At 36.8% G+C, this 22,840-nt stretch overlaps 1 protein-coding gene across 1 annotated transcript in view; it reads right to left on the bottom strand.

Moving 5' to 3' along the window:
• LOC140144271 (uncharacterized) overlaps positions 1–22,840 on the bottom strand; it is an 87,520-nt gene that overhangs the window by 24,885 nt on the left and 39,795 nt on the right. The window contains exons 7-16 of the mRNA XM_072166089.1: positions 21,600–21,741; positions 19,079–19,156; positions 17,636–17,778; positions 16,140–16,171; positions 10,900–11,054; positions 8,660–8,805; positions 8,181–8,332; positions 5,698–5,825; positions 3,069–3,347; positions 2,464–2,613 (exon numbers count right to left, since the gene is read on the bottom strand). Of these exons, the coding sequence (XP_072022190.1) occupies positions 2,464–2,613; positions 3,069–3,347; positions 5,698–5,825; positions 8,181–8,332; positions 8,660–8,805; positions 10,900–11,054; positions 16,140–16,171; positions 17,636–17,778; positions 19,079–19,156; positions 21,600–21,741 (1,405 nt within the window). The remainder of the gene's footprint in view (positions 1–2,463; positions 2,614–3,068; positions 3,348–5,697; positions 5,826–8,180; positions 8,333–8,659; positions 8,806–10,899; positions 11,055–16,139; positions 16,172–17,635; positions 17,779–19,078; positions 19,157–21,599; positions 21,742–22,840) is intronic.

A 22,840-nucleotide genomic window follows, 5' to 3' on the forward strand; every position in this document is an offset into this window, starting at 1 on the left:
GAGGGGGAGGGGGCGGGCGGTCACAAATAATTTCTCCTCGCTCATTTGTATTCGACAAATGGCTATATAAAAGCCTAATTTAAGCCTGCAGAGCAAAATGCAACACTTCTCATGTACTCATGCATGATCATTTGTAGGACACATGGAAACAACAATGTCAACATAGCTCATACTAGGGAACGCTGACCGAGAATAGGAATGCCAACGGAATTCGTATGCCTATTCTCGGACACCCCTGTTTCTATGGGAATTTACATAAACACAACACCAATCATTTGCTATTGTGTTATTTACGATGCAGATGGATCAACTTGTTAAAATTACAGCTTTAAAATGCATGTACAATTTCGCATCACTGATTATATTACAATATCACCTCTTAAATGACGTCATTATTTTTTTTAAATGCCGATATTTCAGGTCACCATACAATCTCAAAATCTATCATTTCAGGTGAACTGTGCTGCCGTGATATTAAAAAGTCACCAAAACCTGTACCGGTACGGCTAAATGATTCGTTCGGAAGACACGGCTGAAATTAAAGCAACGATCGTCAGCGGTTGTTCAATATGCTAACTGACCGAGAATAGGCGTGTGACCGAGAATAGGCGTATTGACCCTATAGCTTCACATTAAAAATGGCGTGTCATTTAGGATAAAGAAAGGCATGAACTGCAAAAGTAAAAGCCTTGTTTAAGTTATGACATGTAATTACAATTATATTGGACGAACAGGTGACACAGTTTGCACCCGTATGAGAATTAATAAACAACAAAATAATATTAGACCCAAGCAAGCTTTCCTATATATGTGACCCGGCAGCACAAATGAGCCGTAAATTCCCTAAATTGTATTCCGAGTTACGGTGTAAAATGTGTCCGAAGGTCGTATTCATCGGTAACTTAAGCTGGCCCGACATCCGTCTCATTTCGATAGTCAAAACTAATCAATAATCCTATTGTTGAAGTGGATAATAAGCTTCTACCTTAGATGGCTATAGAACTTTTAATAGCTCTGGTCTTTGTTTGCTTATATTGCTAAATCCTGTTCAAGTGGTGGGTTACCAGGCATTGTATTTTGTACAGGTATGCATAACCAACAATTAACAATGAGAGAACTTTCTTAAACCTCGTTGACTTGGGGATGATTTGAAATGACCGCCAATTATGACTGTTTGATATTTATTGCCAACAATGTGGAAAAAGAGACACATGTAAAAACGTAAAAAGCTATAATTTTGTTGAAGGAGCAAAGTTTAACAAACCATAACCCCGCTTCTGGATATCGTTTGAAGTCAAATGTTATACCATTTTTAAGTTTATGATGTTTATTTTTTAAACACGAAATAAAACAAAATTGACCGGGGGAGGAATTTACGGCTCATTCGCCGTGGACGGTCACATATCAGAAAGACTCTCCACAGTCATTTGGTAATTATGGACCAGTATCTGTGTTGCCTTATTTTTCCAAAATTCTTTAAAGAATTGTTCATGAAAGATGTAGTAACTTTAAATGCCAAAGAATTACTGTACAATATATAGGCAATATGGATTTCGCCATAAACATTCTATGTATATGGCTGTATTAGACTTAATTAAAGATACAAACAAGGCTATTGATGAAAATATGTATACTGCAAGTATCTTCATGGACCATTCAAAGGCCTTTGATACTATTGCTCATGACATCTTATTACAAAATGGTTTTCGTGGTGTACTGTATAAACCGTAAACAATATGTATCTTTTAATTCTGCAAAATCATCTTACACCAGTGTGAATTGTGGGGTGCCTCAGAGCTCCTTCTTGGGGCCACTACTATTAATTATATATATGAATTAAATTAGCAGAACATTCAAACTTCTATCGCTTATATAATTTGCAGATGACACAACTGTTTTTCTTTCTGATAACAATATTCAAAGGCTTCGTGACAATATGAATAAAGAGTTAAAGGATATTGTTAACTGGTTTAAGTGTAACAAGTTATCCTTGAATGCCAGTAAAACAAATCTTATGTTTATTGGAACACCTCATTAAAAATATAACTGATGTCCACAATGTATTTTCTGATTAAATCATAATTATTTGTTAGTTAAAGGTGGTACGTTATCAGGCCTCGGCTTTGTGATGTACCTACCTTCATCAAATCTTGTTAATACACAATAATTGTATATACGTATGCTATACTATTTGTATGAGATTGATGAAAATAAAGATTGATTGATTGATTGATTGATTGATTGAATCGTGAAGTCAAACTTAGTGCACGGGTATCCATGTTCTACGTATAAAGTTCAAAATAATGACAAATCCAAACATCTTAACTTTTAAAGTGACATTTTATCAATAAATTTCAACCAAACGTAAACAAAGGTTAATAGGTTGCACTGTAGGAGTGATTTCGTCGGTACTGATAGGGACACCTGTATATTTAAAGTTAACCTATATTCAAAATTGCCTACCGAAAGAGCAACAGACTTCGTCCTTATTTGAAGCACTACCGCCACTTTTTCTCACCGTGGCCTCATAAGGACTACCGTCAGCGAGGGTTGCTTCTAGATCTGACAGAAGATCTCGGACAAAGCCCACTTGTGGTTTGTCAGCATCATCAACTGATAGAAAACAAACAAAGAAATATATAAGTAAACACACAAAAATCAAACATGCATCGGGTAAAAACCTACAATTGTTGCCACTGGAACTTATTACATATAGGGACGATAAATAGTAATATAGCTTTCGTTAGTATGCTGAAACCATTGCGATATAATGTGCACAACAACAAAACATTTATCTGCTATTCGCCATCGAAGTGACAAAAATTGATAAAATTTCGTGCGCTTCTCGTGCAAATGTGCCCATATGTCCAGGCCTATGGAGTCTGACGTCTTACACTGTTTAAAACTTGAATATGTGTAAAAAATAGAACTTTTAGCCCGAGACCGCAGAGTTTGACACCTGTGGGCTCAAATGACCTATGAACATTTCGGCTTATAGCCAACACTGATATCACTGATATAGCATTTGCAGATGGTAAAGAGAAAACATTAGCTTTAGAGTCGCTTACCTTCTTTTCCCCATACTTCAATTTCACATAGCCTTAGCGGAGCCGTAAGACCTTCCTTAACAATGTACACGTACTGACCCTGGTAGTTATTGCACTGTCTAAGTACCCAGGAGGTAGGAATAGAGCCACTACTGATTTCACTACTGGATACATCCGGGGTACACTGCATATTCCTCTTGATGCTGTCCAGTTCTGATGCTCCGGCGTTTTCATCACATGATCCTACATATACCTTTGCATCAACCAGTGGGTCCTGATAGCTACATGGTTCAGGCTGAGCTGCTTAAAACAAAGGTACAAGATTGTGTAAATTGTAATATTGCAAAACTGCGATCGAAAACTACTTGGAACCGATTATTAAACCGAAACTAATTATTGCTACATATTTGACCATTTTGAAGAAAATACTTTATTTAACTCAGCATTACATTACCTTAGGTGGTAGCCCAACCCAGTGGGCACGTCTGCAAAATGACTTCAATACAAAGTTGGAACGTTGTATAATGTTGGTTGGATGGTTGTATATGAAAGGTTTTTTTACGTAAATTTGTTGATTCAACGTTATTTTACCATCGTTAACCCAACCAACAACGTTAACCCAACCAACATTATGATAAAAAAAACTTTAAACAACCAACCAATTTGCGCAGGCAATCTTGAGCAGACGACTCATCAGCTCTATCCTTATTTACCTCGCTGGTCGGACTATATAGTAGCCTTTTAAGGTCTCGTATACCGACCTTTTTGCGGACATTACTATTGCTCGGGCCTTTTGAACGGCAAAACGCCCACATAAACGTCGGACTATATAGTGGCCCTTAAAGTCAAAATATAGTCGGACGTCTGTTGACCGCTTTGACGTTGCTAGATAGGCAGGGGATAATTTTCCGTATCATATTCCACAGCGGACACAGTATATACCGCTGCGGAAGACGTCAACCAGACAACAAAGCCACAAACAAAGCTGATCATTTCAGCGGTAACAACTGAAGATGTCAACAGACAACAAAAAATCGTGACGGACAGCCAAAAACGCAAAGTCGGACGCAATTGAAAAACGCCCGTAAAACGTCAGACTATATTTTGACCTTTAAGGCTGAGATACGTACGTTTTTGCAGGTGCTTTGCCGTTGCGACAGACGCATCGGTTTATTTTCACCCTACGTCCTACACAGCGGCTTAAATGTACGCAGCGTCTGCCACTGAGAAAGAGGTCAATAAGGAAAGAACAGAAAATCGCAGAGGACAACCAAAAACAGCTGCTGAGAACAAGAAAAAAAAGTCCTTTTTGCCGGCGTAATAATAGTTTTGCGTTAGACGCGTCTACGGGAAATAAACACAGCCAAAAAAGGAAGTCTCCAGTAGTTCCATCCCCATTTAATCAGAGTCTGATGAGTTTATGGCAAAATAATTTATATAATAGTTTTCTATACACTTTCCTTCAAACGTTGATACCAAATTTGATATAAAAAGTTTAATCATCATGAGCATTGGAGCCGTTGTTTGGAAATTCGTGCAATTTTAAAAATGACAAACTACGAAATGACCACGCAAAATCCAATGCATGGTATGAGCTTATTATGTGGCCTGAAGCAACCCGTACAGGAATCATTGCACACTTGCCTGCGCACAATTGAAAGAGCGGGGTATTTGATTTGCATTTTGACATGCATGGGTAAACCTTTAACCTGCCGGCCTATTCAGGCGACGTAATTCTTGGCACTCACGCTAGCTCTGCTACGTGATACAATTCCCTATGTCATTTTTAAAATTGCGCGAATTTCCAAACAACGGTTTCTATGCTCACGATGATTAAACTTTTGATATCAAATTTGGTATCAACCTTTGAAGGAAAGTGTCTAGAAAACAATTATATAAATTATGTTGCCATAAACTCATCAGACTCTGATTAAATGGGGATGGAACTACTGGAGACTTTCTTTTTTGGATGTGTTTACTAAAAAGGTCTGTAGCGTGACTAGTGCCTCCCGCTAGAAGATGACAATAATGCGAACAAAGTCTCAAACAAAGACTTTTTGCAGAAGAACCATAAGTCGCAGCAGACAATCAACAATCTCTTCGGAGAACCAAAAACAAAACGTCTGTTGCAGCAGGATCAGAAAATAAGCCCACCACGCTCCAATAAATGCACCCATCATTCCTATACATTGGAACAAAATACCCTGCCACCAACAAAATTCCAAGTCAAAAAGGCCTACACCAAATGTTGATACAACATCCCTTATTTTAATGACAGCCAAATTGATTGACAATCAAAAAGAAATATTTGTAAAAACAAAAACAGTTTCTGTTATAATAACCTTGCCTTTAATAATTTGAAATAAACAGCAAAAGGTAACTTGATCCAAAAATGTGGTATAATATGGGTTAATGCACTTTTTCCATAACAAAGTTTAATGGGTCTTGAAATCCGTGCATGTTTGGGTCTTACTTATTAAGGGGATTGAATACTGACACGAAATTTCATACGTATGAAGGGATGAAATCGGACCATCATCTTTTAACAACAATTTTGCCATGTCTAATTAGGGTTGAGTGAAATTTTGATTGGATTTGTTAGAGTTTATAATAAAATCGGATTTTCCCATTTTTAAATTCATTTACTTACATTTTTGGCAGATGTAGCGAAAATTAGTACCGTCACAATCTTGATCAGCCCATTCTTCATCAGCTACACGCATGAAGCCACAGTCTTGATCACCTCCTGCATCGTTTGGTTGGTCAGTGAACCAATTCCTGAGGTTAAAGGTTAAATGTCATACATAAAAGAGAATTGCCCTACGTTAAAGGGTTCGTATTACTAAGGTTTAACTTAGATGTGCAAACTATGCTTCATTTGAATTGTTATATCAAATTAACGAACGTTTTCACACTTCCTTTGTCAAAATCAGAGAATTTTTAAGCATTTGACCATTATAGGTGTTTTTTTTGGTAACAAATCAAAAATGAATGCATTGGTATAGTTTTAAACAAAATTAATTTTGTTTACCCTAATCTGGTATTGACTTTGTCTACCCTAATCTGGTATAGAGGTTATCTACTTCACTCATGTGTGACTTCCAACAAAAGGCACTGGTTCCCGTAGTATTCCTCATTCAAACCAATTCAATGCACGACCTCGGAGTTACTTGCATGACTTTGGCGGGATATTTTGAAAGAGGCATGGTTGCACATGCAGGTACTTCTTTTGAAAGTCGTAAACAAGTCGTTGATTGGATATGAAGCTTATAGAACACGGATAACCTCTGTTGATTTAGCCTAATCTGATATTGATTTTGTTTAGCATAATCTGGTATTGATTTTGTTTAGCCTAATCTGGTATGTATTTTGTTTAGCATAATCTCACGTTGATTTTGTTTAGCCTAATCTGATATTGATTTTGTTGGGCTTAATATGATATTGATTTTGTTGGGCTTAATCTGGTTATTATTTTGTTTAGCATAATCTGGTATTGATTTTGTTTAGCCTACTCTGGTATTGATTTTGTTTATCCTAATCTGGTATGTATTTTGTATAGCATAATCTCACATTTATTTAGTTTAGCTAATCTGACATTGATTTCGTCTAGCAGAATCTGGAGTTGATATACTTCAGCTAATCTGGTATTAACTTTGTCTGGCATAAACTGGTATTAATTTAGTTCAGCTAATCTGGTATTGGATTTGTATAGTTTAACCTGGTATTGATTTTGTTCATCCTAATCTGGCATTGATTTTGTTAACTTATAATGGTATTATTTTATGTAGCCTAATCTGGTATTTTGTTTGAGCCGGCCTGATATGGCATTAACTTTGTCTAGTCGAATCTGGTATTGATTGAGTTTAATCTAATGTGTTTTTTATTTTATTTAGCCTCATCTGGTATTGATTTCGTCTAGCCACATCCGGTAATCAAAAATGGTATATGCAGAAAGTTCTGTTCTTGACGGTCTCGGGAAGGAAAGGAACAGCACCCTTTTGAGGAAACTAATCAATGTTGCTTTATCAAGTATTGATTTTGTTTAGCTTAATATGGTAATGCTTTTTGTCTGTCTTGTCTACTATCATATTTATTTTATTTAGCGTAATATGGTATTGATTTTATTTAGCCTAATCTGGTGTTGATGTTGCTTAGCATATTTTGGTATTAATTTTGTTTAGCCTCATCTAGTATTAATTTTGTTTAGCCTCATCTGGTATTAATTTTGATTAGCCTCATCTGGTATTAATTTTGTTTAGCCCAATCTGGCATTGATTTTGTTCGCCCCAATCTAGATTTGATTTTGGTTGAACTCTTCTGGTATTGATTATTTAAACAATTTGGAACTGATTTTGGTGTGATAAATCTGGTATTAATTTTAATTAGACTAATCCTGTATTAATTTTGTCTAGCCTAATCCGGGATTGATTTTGTTTATTCTAATCTGGTATTGATTTTATTTGACCTAATCTGGATCTGATTTTGTTTAGCCTAATCTGGTAATGGTTTTGTTTAGCTTTCTATTTTATCGCTTTTGTTTTGCATAATCTGATATTGATTTTGTCTAGCATAATCTGTTATTGATTTTGTTCAATCCAATCTGGTATTAATTTTGCCTAGCTAATCATGTATTGATTTTGTTTAGCTTTATCTGGTATTGCCTTTGTTTAGTCGAATCTGGTATCGAGTTTGTTTCACATAATCTGATATTGATTTTGCTTATCCTAAGCTGGTATTGAGTTTGTTTATCCGAATCCGGCATTGATTTTGTTGAGACTAATCTGGTATTGATTCGTTTAGCATAATACGGTATTGATTTTATTTAGCAACATCTGGTATTGATTTTGTTAAACCGTATGTGGTATTGATTGACTTAATCCTAATCTGGTACTTGTTTTGTTTAGCCTAATTTGGTATTGATTTTGTTCAGCCTCTAATACATGTAATATGTTAATAATTCTCTTAATCCTAATCTGACATCAATTTTGTTTAGCCTAATTTGGAATTCGTCAGTACGCCTATGCAAAAACCACGACGATTAGTTCATAATTATTATGCTCAGTTTGCTTCTGGATAACGTATATTATATTTGATTTATACACACAATCATTATCATGAACGTTAAACACGTACTCATAAGCACCACCGACAGCGGTCCCAGTACCGGTTCCAGTCCATATGGTTGTAGTAGGATCTTCAATCCACACCCACTGTCCTTCAGTGGTTTGGTCTGTCAATCCTATCCAGAAATTACTGCCACCGGATTGCCAATCATTCAGAAACGCCTGCGTCAACAAAAGGTGTGAGGGTAACTTTATAATGATTAAAAGTACTACAAGAACTCTTCAAATGCGCAAACAAGTTCACCAGGATTGTCCATAGAACTTCAAATCACAAAGCTCTTGTACAACAATCAGAAAAATTTGATGTTTTTTAATCAGGCTTGAAAGTGAAAATTCCAAAAAAGTGGTATGCCATATTATTTTTCAAACATACTGGAAGTCGACTGCCGTATACTATTATACTTGGTTCAATTTTATCATCTTATTTTCAACGAGTTCAAAATGAACGAAAGAGTCTGCTTGTAATTTGTATTTTTATTCTGATCTTACCTGAGTTTCAGCACTATCAATAGTTACGAGGTGCCCACCGTTAGCGACACAGTCATCTTCAGCTTCCTGCCATTCTGGATCCGGGTTAAGAGTCCCTTCCCAATAGCATTTGCCTCCATAGAGATACTGTCCAACCTCACATAGAGCTGTAATAACAATATCAATTTCTCATTCTGTTATGTCAGTAGTGATGAACCTGATATAACTTTAAATTATTCCATTTAACTATATATTTAACCTCTATATCGCTAGAGGGCGATGTTTTCGATTTTGCTATGGCCGTTTTTGTTATGGCGCTTCAGGAATTGTAATAAATCCCCGACAAACAAAACCCATCTGTTTCAACATTGTCGAGTTTTATCCTTCTATCACAGAGAAACTCTTAAACGACGCATTAGATTTTGGTTCACAATTTGCGGAGAGCACACCACTAGACAGGAGAACAATCATACACGCCAAACAAACACTTCTCTTCAACCAAAATGCAGAACCATGGGTAGAGAAAAATAACACACAATTTGATATCACCATGGGCTCATACGACGGAGCGGAATGCTGCGAATTAGTAGTAGTGTATCTGCTATCCCAATTGGCTTATACAGAGACGACTGTCGGGTGGTATTCCACCAACCACCAAACACCGTGGAAAAAATCAAGAAGAAGATATGCGAAATCTTCAAAGACAACGGTCTGCGTATAACTAATAGAGGCGAATAAGAAAATCGTTAACTACTTAGACGTCACACTTGATCTCAACCGCGAAACACATAGGCCGTTCCTCAAACCAGGCAACGTACCCACATATGTCAACGCAAAAAGCAGCCACCCACCGAGCGTCATCCGCGCAATACCCGAGGGAATTAACCGCAGGTTGTCTGATATTTCGTCCAACGAAAAAGAATTCAAAGAAACAACCCAAGTGTACCAGGACGCCTTGAAAAGAAGCGGATACGACAACAAGTTGGAATTTAAACCAAAAGCCGAGAAACGGAAAGCTCGAAACAGAAAAAGGAACATCACCTGGTTCAACCCGTTCTTGAAAATTGTGAACGAAAGCTTCCCAAAAGGTCACTTAAATTATCATACAGCTGCATGCCTAGCTTTAAATCATCCATAGACGCTCATAACAAAAATATAACTAAAGTGCCAGAAACCGACGGCAACAAGCCTTGCAACTGCCGAGTAAAGAACGAGTGCCCGCTGGACGGAAATGTAGAACACCAAATATCATATATCATATACCGTAACAATCAATCTTTCAAAAAATCGGCACAGAAGCATCAAACTGAACTGTCTAAGCATATCTGGAATCTAAAGGACAAAGACACAAACTTCACCAAACGATGCAACCTATGTATCATGAAAAAGTACTTTATCATATGCCGACCAGAAATGGCAACGCTCAACAAGCGTTCCGAACTACTCAACGCATGCCGACACAAAACAAAATTTAAGTTAAAAAATTTAAGCTAAAAAAACCACACCGGCCGGAGTTGCTTAGGCCGCGCTACTTAAAACTCGCAAATCGCGTGCGCAAACGCTACAATTGCTGACGCTCGGACCGCGCGCGCAAACATCATAAATAGACACCGACGCTCACATGAATGAACTTTATTTTGAGAACTTTGTTATTGATCATTCCCTGATGAGAGGAAGTGTAAAAACCTCCTCGAAACAATGTTGTAGGAGACATAATAAATTTGTGTAAAAAATATCATGAACTTGTATTGTAAAAGTTTGTTGCGTGAAGTGCGTGCGTGTGAAAAGCGGGCTCGTGTTGTGCGAGCGCGTGAAGCGCACATGCCATAAACACGCAGGAAATACGCAAAAACGAAAACAGGTACTACTTCTGGACTACTATACTGAGCGGCATGATGGATGAAATTAAGAGTCACATTTATTTATATTGAATACATTAAATTGTAGATTCATGCCGTAGTGTTTAGGTGTCCCAAGTTGGAAAATTATTGGTCCATCAGCTTGCGGTTCTGTCTATCACACGATTTTCAGGTCGAGGTACCCGCCATTTGGAAGACTTGTCGTGATAAGGACGCGTGCTCCCTTGACTTGCAAAAAAAAAAGACTTGCTCTAGATGTAATTTTTAGAGATGGAATCGCGTTGATTTTAGGTAGTAGAGATTGCGGAAGGCCACTGGGAGGCTCTCTACTCCTTCTGGGAGGTTCTCTAGTGAGAGGTTCTCTACTTCTTATTTCGAGTAACTTGATTGTACATAACTTACATATTTGGCATATATATCCAGCAGGATTATTATCGCAATGATCGTCATACCATCCAAAATCATTTGCGACGATGCCTGTGATCTCCCTTCTTTCGGCTATACAATCTTGACCGCCACCGCCACCGACATTATTGGGTTGAGTTGTAAAAAAGTTTCTGAAAGGTTTAAATTATCATACATGAATCTGGGTCTTAAATCTTGAATGTTAAAGAAACAACAATAATAGTAATAATAATAATAAGTCAAATGAAAAAAAAATAACATGAATATCGTCCGGACTTTGTCAAAAATCGGTGTGGGAGGTCTTTATTATTTGTTACAATGTTATTATTTTACCATTCATTTCTGTGTAACATTGCAATATCGTCCGGACTTTTTCAAAAATCGGTGTGTGAGGTCTTTATTATTTGTTACAATGTTATTTTTTTACCATTCATTTCCGTGTAACATTGCATTTGCAATTTTGCATTTAGTTATTTCCCCAAAGCCCTACCCCTAGATGTTTCAGAACTCTTGCTCTGGTTTGCCTCGCCCCTAAAAACTAGTGCCGTCACTGTTTGTGTCTCCTTTGTAATGCTTTGTATGACAATCAAATGTATTTTGACATCTGAGTTATTCTATTTTTATAGATTCTGGAAACTAAAAATTAAGACAATTTACACAACAGAAATATTCAAAATACACAGCTGAATAAAGTGCACCTGAATTCCAAATCAGTCATAATCCTTAGTCACAGTCACAAGGTGCAAGTGGTATATTTTGTTCATTCTTACTCGCCACAGCTGGCCCAAACACAAATGTTGGTGAGCAATTTTCCATTCACCATAGATAAAGGTCAATGTGAATGTAGACCCCTCTACATACTTTCATTAAGCAACGTACCTGCTTCAAATCAATGTAGCATTTGGTAATGCAAAGAAGTTGGCATTTCTCAATGTGGATTATGGCTCCATAAGCCATAATGTGGCTTATGGAGTTCTTGCAAGGTATCTAGATCGTGTTTTGAATAAACATTTTAGTCAACATTTTGGTAGACCATGTCGGTATTATACTTTCAATGTTTACCATATGAAATAGTGAAATATGTCAAAAACCATGATAATTTAGTTTTTTACAAACACCCCAGTGGAACAATCTTTGCAAAGATCACAAAGATCTTATAGGCTAGACATTATGTTATGGAGTGTTATAAGTTTTTCACTTGAGAAATTATTACCATATGCAGTGATAAGGAAGTACTAAATGTTAGTAGCACATGGAGAAAAACAAAGGTTTCAATCGACCAATTGTTAAAAATGCACTGAATTGGTGGCCATGTAAGTAAGAGGCCATGGTAGTCTCAATGATTTGGACATAAAACACAATATTTGTACAAACAGCAATAAATAGTGGCACAATGTTTAGCCTAACAAAAAAATCAATTATTTTCCTAAAACACAAAAATTAAAATTAGGAACCAAGGCATTTTAAACATTTTGAACATGGATACCTGGATATTAAAAAAAACCCAAAAAACACAACAACAACATTTTTTTAAAGTCTTTTGTTGCTTATTATTATCCATATTTGTCAAGTCTGACCTATATAGCTAATGCAACTCTCCTTATTAGCATCATACTGTTATGAGCATTTAGCCAGACCGTACAGCTATTATCTGCTCAATATCAGCCATTTCGCACAATATAGCAAAAACTTTGATACTCCATTTTTATACAAACACCCCTTTGAAATAATGGACTAACCTTTGATATTATCACATGTTTGTGTCAACATAGTCATGTTGTGTGGAGTGATAAACAAAATGTTGCAGTTTTCATTTGTCTCCATCACCATCACCATGTGCAGTGATACGCAAGTAGAAGTGTAAGTAACACAAATGCCTCATTTGACTAAAAGTGCCCTAACGTGGTGGATATGTAAGTAAAATACTAAAGAAGTCTCTATGGTTTAGAATGCATTTTTTAAACATCAATAGTGGGATAAGTTATAACAAAAAAAAATAGAAAAAGATATGAAGGTTTTTATTTTTTTTCCCTCAAAGATTGGGAAAAATTTGGCCTTTTCAACATTTTAAAAATGAAAGATAATAGTCTCACCCCTCATGCTGAAAATGGAACATTCCCAAAATTTACATGACAGAAAAAATAAAGTGATACACCATTGTGTTATATTGAAACATGTCATCTGAAATGTGTGCAAAATTCAATATTTTCAAATTTGTGAGGGGTTAGCAGAAGCCAATTTTTTGGGGGTCTAGTATCTTGCTCAGGGGAGATATGAGAATTTTTCATCACCATTTTCATGAATACTTTAGGGGACCTAATCAAACTTCAAAATATGTGTTATTTTGTAAGGTCAAGAGATTAAAGTGGCGGTTATGAATGAGGTTAATAACTTTGCATCTGTAATATGTCGGGCATTGTGAATTGTGGACTTCGGAATATCCATCGGGGCTACGCCCCTCGTGATATTCCTCGGTTCTAAAGGCAAAATGTTTAGATTTTTCACAATGCCCTCCAAATAACCGATGCGCAGTTATTAACCTCTAACCCAACAACTACAACTTTGTCTGTCCAAGGAACTCTCCAAGAAACTTGGGTAGAGACAGTACTCCACTAACTTGGACTGAAACTTAAACCACACCTTGGTTCCTCAAGTTTAGCTGTACCCCTCCTGATATCTACGCCGATGACCACATCTTCTCAACCTCAGCTGCAAGCAAATGTTTCAACACAATTATCGGACTTGACCCCACATCTTGTTCACACTTATGTTAGTATTGGAATACAGATGGATACCATCACTTGCTCTACTGCCATACAGACTGACATTTCTACCACTTTCACAGCTCCTAGCAGTAGCACCCCCCTGTGCAATATGCCCCAGAACCTGAGCGTCATAATTGACATGCCCGATGATGAGCCCCCCCCAGCGGAACGGACTCTGTTATCATCAACATACCTACAAGTAATGTGTTTAGTGCTTTGGAAGTTGAGGACATGCATGATGAAGACTTCCCACCCCTTCTCCTTCCACGTCCCTCTCCAAATCGACGTACTTCAAGACATACTCATAGTTCAAGACCAGCAACAGCCAATGAATGTGTTATCAACATGCCTGATGCAGCATCAATTTCTAGCTATTCTACAGCAGCACCCCTGAAGCTTCAACTACAACGCAGAAATCAAGACGCCCACAACAGACTGTTTTGATTCTGGGGGATTCGATCCCCAAATACCTTGCTGGAAGAAAAATGTCGCGACGCCTCAATGTTGTCAATGAATGTATTCCAAGGCAGCAGAATCGAGACTTGGATTAGATTGGCACCAACATTCATCAGGCAACACAAACCCTCCTCGGTCATTGTCCACTGTGGGACCAATAACATTCGGACTACTCTTCCACAAGAATGCCTTACTGCACTAACATAACTTATTTGTGTTATTATTCAGATTGACTCACATCTGATGTATGCAGATGATACTTCTCTTATGTATAAAGTACGAAATGCAGATGACCTAAAAGTGCAACTACAATCAACCTAAAAGCTGTTGCTAACTGGTGTAAAGCTAATAAGCTCACATGAAATACTGATAAAACTAAGTTTATGATTTTTGAAACTAATCATTCGCTTGCTCATTACAATGACATAACTCTTACATTTGATGACAAATTTATTGAAAGAGTTGATGTTTTTAAATATCTTGGTATTAAGTTGGATAGTAATATGTCTTGGTCATCACACATTGATGTATCTGGAAATGTTTCCAAGAGAATTGGTATTGTAAAACGTGCATTATTACCTCCCTCATAAAGCCTCAGTTACGCTCTCTAAAGCACTTGTAATTCCACATTAAGGACTATGCCAGCAGTGTTGGTCTAAACTTTGTGATAGATGTCTAATCACATGATTATTCTTACTTTTAAATGTATCAAAAATATGTGTCCTGAATATTTATGTATTACCAGTTTGACTTGTTCATAATGCTCACGATCACAAAACAAGGAGTCATTCTTCAAACATATTGATTGTGCACCTATACCAATTCTAATAGTGGTAAATTTTGTAACATTTATTATATTTGTATGAGCTACAATCTTATTGGATAATTTACCAGCTTTATTTCGTGTGAACCTTGAAACTCTGTCATTGCATATATTCAAGATAGGCATCATTGCTTGTGAATTATAATCAGTTATTATAATTGTATGCATTTTAGATTTATTATATTGTGCTTTTAAGTATTTTGTATAATCTTGTAAATATCTTGTAAATATCATTTTTATGTTGTTGTAGATATTCTGTAAATAATGTAAATATCATTTGTATTTATGCACAAGGGCCTGCTTAATTATGCTTTGTTAGAAACACACTCAGTTAAGTAGTTTAAACCCCTCAATAAAGATTTCACAAATCAAAAATTCGAAATTCTTTTTACAATAAATGGCTTGGTAGTGCTTTCTCTTTCTCCTTTGTTCCTAAATGTTATTTAAAGGGGCGTTCTGTACAATAATTATGACATGACACAAAGTTTGCAATAAAATGTGTGGAAAACAGTGAATACGACGCCCTTCGTCTGAAAGGAAAAGGAAAATGTCCAACTGAGGGCTCAAACGTTCACTGCACTTTGTTGTTATAAAAATCCAATTGTTCATATTTTGGAAAGGTTTCTTGCCCACAACCAAAACAATCTAATTCAAACAAATAAATAGGATATGGTAATAAGCTTCCTCCAAGTGATCTGTTCCTCCGTCATTTCCGTGCCATTCAAAGCCTTCAGCGACCCACTCGTAGTCACCTTCACTGTCTATATCATTCAATCCCAGCCACCATCTCCCTGGTTCTAGATTAACGAGTATCGCATCTAAAATATTGTCCTGTCAGACATAAAATGGTTGTGATACAAAATGGGGTTTTATGTTGTTGTAGAAACTGACATTGCCTTCCTATATCCTCCTTAGAAAGTCTACAAGCTTAAGGCAAATGAAAAACAGTGACGTCCGACTATGTTTGGACATAATTATATTCCTCTGTCAATTAGCAACCTATCTTTCTTTTGTTCAATATCTAATAACAATAATTATGACATAATTATTAATGTATCGTCAGTCGTATCACATACTGACGTATTTACAAAATACGCATTTCGACTGAAAATCGAACTTGAAAAAATCTAGCGATTTTCATTTTTGCTGCAACCAATCTTGATTAAAATAAATTTGTCGATTAAAAAGCTTACTCAAAGTGATCTGTTCCTCCGTCATTTCCGTGCTAGGTTGATCTGTTCCTCCGTCATTTCCGTGCCAAAAGGGGTACTACACCCCTGCACCTTCATTTATATCTATTTTCCCAGCATTTTTCTCAAAAGTATAGCGTAAAAGTCCTGAGGACATAAAATGGTTGTGATACAAATGGGGTTTTTATGTGGCGAAACACATTGCCTTCAATTACTGCACTTGAAATTGTATTTCAGACACATGACAACAGTTCCGACTATGTTACAGTCAAAATTAGGTCAATTAACCAATATTTGATCAATAAATCAATAACTACATGCTTTGAGTTGCTGAATTTTAATGTACGTCGGTCGTATCACATACTGACGTATAATACAAATACGCATTTCGACAAAATCGAATGTCTAGCTGTTCATTTTGAGAAAATGATTAAAAATATCAAATTGTCGATTAAAACTAGGTTAATAATGTAAATATACCATATTTACAATATAATTCACTTATCACTATCAGGGCATAACTTATTCTGCAAAAAATCAATATTAAATAAAATACGTCACTATGTGAAAAGGACTAATCTCAATTTCGCCGTTCAAATGAGAAATACGTAGCGCAAATACGTCAGTATGTGAAACAGTTGCGCAAATACGTCAGTATGTGAAGCAGTTGCGCAAAACAGCAATTTTGGCGTGCTATGACAGAGTTGCGCAAATAGGTCAGTATGTGAAACGGCAAATTCTTCAAATTGCAGATACGATATTGTGCTTCCGCAGTATAGGTGATCGGCAAATACGTACTTATGTGATGCAGACATTTCAAGGCTTTGTAAATACGACATAATTAAGTTAATTAATATCTTACTAATTAAGCCACTTTGAGGCATGGTTTATGGTGAATATATAGAGTAGAACAAAACAAACTAATATACCAATTTTCTCAAAAATGTTAAAAATGTCGAATACGTCATTATGTGATACGGCCGACGGTATATCGTTAGAATTAAAGGGGAAAAGCCTTTGACATTTTTTTTGGCTTGTATACCTTTCCAGACAAAAAACTAGTATACAAATATTGAATGTTTATAAGTACAATGGTAAGATTATTTTCATGGACTGTGGAACAGAATGAAAATATTCGTTCCATTGAACGAATAAAAACATTTTGTATTTGGTTTATATAAAATTCTTTATCTTCCACTTTTATATAAAATTCTTTATCTTCCACTTAATTTTATAAATCACCATGAAAACAAAACAAATTACAAAAATATTACAAACTGTATTCATTTTAGAAGCGACGCCCACACCTATAATTGGCGAGTCGAGGTGTCACCCTTCGCGATAATACGCCCGAGTCTGTCATCGTTGCCATGGTAGCTGCGAGCCAGTGCAGTGGAAAATGGATTATTGCACTGGCGCGGAGTGCAATAGGCTTTTTCTATAAATGGCAAAAATATTCAATAGTAATTGACCAATCAAACGATAAGAATTCTATTTACCCATAATCCCTGTGTTCGTACGGTAACTAAGTTGCCTCCTTTGCTCTGGCAATCAGCTTGTGCAGCGTCCCATGTTACTAACGTATTTATAACTATGTAACAACCACTGCCATACTGGCTCCACTTTGGAGGACACGCAATATCTGAAATTATAAACCAAGTGTTAGTCGAAGAAATGATTGAAGACCCATGAAGTTTGTTTGCTTCAGGCAATGCAGTTTTATGGCACTCTTTTACAAATTGGGTTATTGAGGTCACAGGTAGAGATTAAAAGGGATAAAAAATGCTTTAATAGCTTTGCAATATATCAAGTTATTCCTCTGCTCCCAAGGAATAATAAAGTCAAAGTTTATGTATATATCTTTATGATGCCAAATTAATGTGATATAGGTAAAACTAATAATTAAAAAAAAAGCAATGAATGTTCATGGATTAAATTTTCAAAATGCTCCAAATTTAATAAAATTATCAAGCTAACAATCGTTACAAATAAAAGGTATAATTTGTTATATCTGAGAAGTCATATTAAATAAATAATAATAAATTTTGGATTTATAAAGCGCCTCCAGATCTTAGAGGACTCAAAGCGCTGTAATTTCGCTGCAATGGTGAATCATCACAATCAGATCGCATCAACTAGGCCAGTTGCTGCCGAACGGCGCACACCTATCCGCATTTAGATTGTAACACCCACCAATTATCTGCGCAGCTCCCCAAATTCCATTGAGTGAAGGAAGTGTTTGATAACCAAACAACTAATCACCGATTTTTGCGATACAGGAGGAAACCGGAGATCCCGGAGAAAATCTGCGAGAGCAAATGGAATCGGGATAAACCAAGTGCACATGAGTCCTTGGGCCGCGCCGGGGCTTGAACCCGGGACCTGAGTGGTACAAGGCGAGGGAACTACCGCTGCGCCAACTCGCTCCCCCTGTGGACCCAGGTTCAACAGCCCATAGAGTATTATGTAACCTTGACAATTGTCATAACATTTATATTTTGTTTTATACAGACGGCTAATTTCAGTTATTTTTTTTTCAATTTACCCCTGTACAAATAATACATTTACCCTCTAACCTCGTATTTTTACTTAGACCTCATTGAAGCCTTAATATACGCGATTTCAGCCCAATTTAATTTTGGTTTACTCTTTGCCCACTATTATAAAATGTTAAATATCATTAGTAAAAACTGTCAGGAAAGTCAAGTTCCTGTCAGATTAAGGATTCGGATAGCAACGCTTGCACACTATTTTTGTGGGACCTGAGAGCACATTTGGGCACAACAAATTACATTCTGAATACGAGGAATGTCCTTCTGATATCAAATAATACTCTCAACTTGTAAAGAGACAGATTATAGGATTCTATGGATTCCAAAGTTATCCATATATGTGTCGTGATTATCTACAAGCAATATATTTTTATTTTCTCATACGCGTACTTTCCTGTCCAACAAGCATGGTCACAGCTTTGATATCATACACTTCATTCAAGTCGATTTTCAACCATTCAGAATCACCTGCAAGAAAAGCACACAAATTTAGATTGATGGTAACGTAATAAACCACCAGTACGTCAATAACGCAGGTAATCAATTAGTCAAACGAACATGTGACGCTAATACACTACAGTGGTCCAAAAAAGAATTTTACCCAATTTCAAAGGTTAATTTCTTGGTGTGTAGAACAGCTATTAACAATATTGTTACATATATTCAAAATATTATGTGATGTGAGTGGCGTAGCTGGGATTTTTTTGTCAACTGTGAAATCCCTTCACATGGTGACAGTATTCATTTTTCAGTTTTGCAGACAAAATTGTTGAAATTTAGAACTCATTTTAGAGATAAAAAATATATAAACTCCTCAACGAAAGTTTGGAAAGTATTTCAAGCATCTGTATCTCAAATTATTTGTAATATATTCATATCGTGTTGCATATCAATGGATAGCTACAGTACTCCCCTTTACAATGACACCCTATTTGAAACAATAGCATATTTCACGGCTGAGTACACGCCTTGTGAAGGTAGTGGGGTCTCAAACAGAATTTGCCAAATTGACCATTATTCTGTGCAGCAAGCTGCAATCCCATATCTTCACAATCTGGGACCTAATGCAATCCTCCAAGATGACACCGCTCGCCCCACAGAGCCACGGTAGTCAACGACTACCTACATAATATGGGAGTAGAGCCAAATGGCCTGCCATCGGGCAGATCCTGGGGCCAGACCTCAACCCGATTGAACACTTGTGGGACTAGCTTGATCGTGCTGTACGTGCCAGAGAAGCCCATTTGCAAAAACATTGAATGACCTGCGCCGAATCCTTGTTGAAGAATGGAATGCCATGCCTCAGTAACGTGTAACCAGGTCGGTGAGCAGCATGAGGAGAAGGTGCCTTGACTATTGTGGCTGCCTGTGGTTTTTCCACCAGTTATTGAGGTTAGTGGCTAGCGTTGTTTCAGCACAGAATTTGGCAAATTCAATTTGAAACCCCACTACATTGACATGGCGTGTACTCAGCCGTGAAATATGAATATGTCACAAATAATTTGAGATACAGATGCTTGAAAAAACTTTCCAAACTTTTGTTGAGGAGTTTATATTATAAAACAAAACGCGACATGTGAAGAGTTTTTGCAGATCATATCCCATTATGTAAATTAACTAAATGGCCCAACTCCATCCGAGATGTGACCTATTTGTTTTGATTATGATCAGAGGACTCACAGTGGGATTCATGATCGGAGTTAACATGCATCTGGGAAGTGAGAGTATTCTATTCTCACTTTCCTGCATTTGTGAAGCCATGTGGGTACTGTATGGAACACATACCCATGGGTATGGGTACGGGTCCCGGAGCATGAGTACGGGTCCGGGTCCCATGCCATGATAACGGGTACGGGTACCAGTCTCAAGTCATGAGTACGGGTACGGGTACGGGTCCCAGTCCATGAGTACCGGCACGGGTACGAAGTCAAAATAGGGCACGAGTGCGGGTACGGGTACGGGTTCGAAGTCATGGGTACGAGTACGGGTACGGGCACGGAAAATGGACTCGTGTACGGGTACGAGTATGGGTACTACAAGTCTGGGACTGGGTAGTTTTTTTTGGGGAAAATAATTTTGTATCGAAATCTGAGCGAAAAAAATTGCTCCACCTCAAGCCTAAAAAGATTTTTAAAATTTGCTCCACCTCGGACCAGAAAAAAACAAGATTAAGAGTGAAAAAACATTGTCTCAGTTAGTGAAAAAAATTTACTTACTGGGGTATGAGCGTTTTGGACAGTATTGTTTGTGGAGAGCATCAGACATATCGATTATTGCATTCTGAATACGAAGAATGTCCTAATTTTGATTTTTTGAAATTCACAATGAAATATGCATATTATGGCAAATGATTAAAAATTGGGTCGATGTTAACGCAGGAAATATTCAAGGGTTATGGGCCATCATTGTATCACGTATGAACCCTGAGGGTGCTATAGTTCTTGAGCTAAAGCTGTTTTAAAAGTTTACACATATTGCTTCCTGTAGCCTATGACCTTTGACCTCTGGGTCGTAGTTACCATAAGTTATTTCTAGGGGTCATGGGCCATCATTATACTAAGTATAAACCCCAAGGGTGCTATAGTTCTTGAGAAAGAGCTGTTGGAAATTTAACACATATTGCCCCCTCTAGCCCATGACCTTTAACCTCTGGAGTCGGGAGTACCATAGGTAAATTTAGGGGTCATGGGCCATCATTGTACCAAGTATGGGCCCCGAGGCTACTTTGGTTCTTGAGCTAAAGGAGTGCAAAGGAAGCGTGAGAAGAAGAAGGAGAAGTCGAAGCCTAAACACAACAAATACACGGGCATAGATAAGGAGAAAAAGCCGGAGACAAATGCAATATCTATGCCCCGTTGCACGGTTATAGATAAAGAGTTCCTTTCGAACAACATTGAGCAAATACAAATACCTGTTTGGCATCCAATAAGCTCAAAACGCATACTAATAACTCCATTCCAACCCGTGGGACGAATTCTGATGAGAGTTGCCGAGACGGGAGTCGTAAATGTATTGGTAACTTTCGTACTTTGATCTGTATTTCCAGTAAAAACCTCGAATTGGGAGAAAACAAGTAATACCATAATGTAAATGTAACCCTTAGGTAGCTATTGGTAAGTTTATGACACGTGTCTTTCAATTGCCTCTGGTCTAAATAACTTACAATGACTAGCTTTCAGAATAAAAACTTTTTAATGTTAACTAATTCCTGTATTTGAAGAGCTGAGATGCAAAAGGGCTTACGTCCACCCCTGGCCGAAGTTATTGGTATAACATTATAGTGTGGGTAAAATCAAACATTTCGGTGGTTGTTTGAACTTCGTACCACTTTCCCTTCCGGAGATATCGAATATTTTCCCTTCGGGAAATCTTCGGGAATTTCCAGAAATCTGATCTTAAAATGAATGTAACATTTTAGGAAAATAGTTTTGTTTTAATTTTTTGATGTTTTATAGTAGCCTTGAATGTTCTTTAACTTTTAAAACCAAAAGGAACTGTTTTTGGGGCACTATGTTTGAAAAAAATTAATTTTAATTAACAAAAGTTGTATCTTCGGAAATACTCAAAAAAATGGCCGAAAATGGCATTTTGGTGAATTTAATTAAAAATTTATAATTAAAAAAGTAAATAAGATATTTCAATTTTTCTTTTTGATTTTGAAAGCATTAGTCAAGTTGCGTAAAATAGTGCAACAAAATGGGCTCAAATTTGATTGCAAAGGTGGTTTCTAGAAAACGGCTAAATTTATTGTGCTCCATAAGGGCTAACATCCACAAAAGGCGTGATGTAAAATAAATAATAAAATTAATAGAAAGGCTTGAAAATTATACCAAACCTATTCCTTTAGATTCTATTCATCAACACTTGATCCAACATGACCCAAATCGAACAAGTAATATCAGAAAAATGGGCATCGTGTCTTCAGAAAGCGAAACATGCTTTCTATAAATGAGAGGCGTTACTATGGAACCCGGTCAATGTCTACATTTTTCGTTTTGAGATATTGATTTTGCTTTAATGGTTCGTGGTTCGTTTTGGTGGGACCTGAGAGAACATCAGACACACCAAATTGCATTCTGAAAACAAGGAATATTATTCAGATTTTCAAATGATTGTAATATTTTGAAATTCACAATATAATACGAATTTTAC

The sequence above is a fragment of the Amphiura filiformis genome, unplaced genomic scaffold (genome assembly GCF_039555335.1).
Source record: "Amphiura filiformis unplaced genomic scaffold, Afil_fr2py scaffold_47, whole genome shotgun sequence".
Classification (NCBI taxonomy): domain Eukaryota; kingdom Metazoa; phylum Echinodermata; class Ophiuroidea; order Amphilepidida; family Amphiuridae; genus Amphiura; species Amphiura filiformis.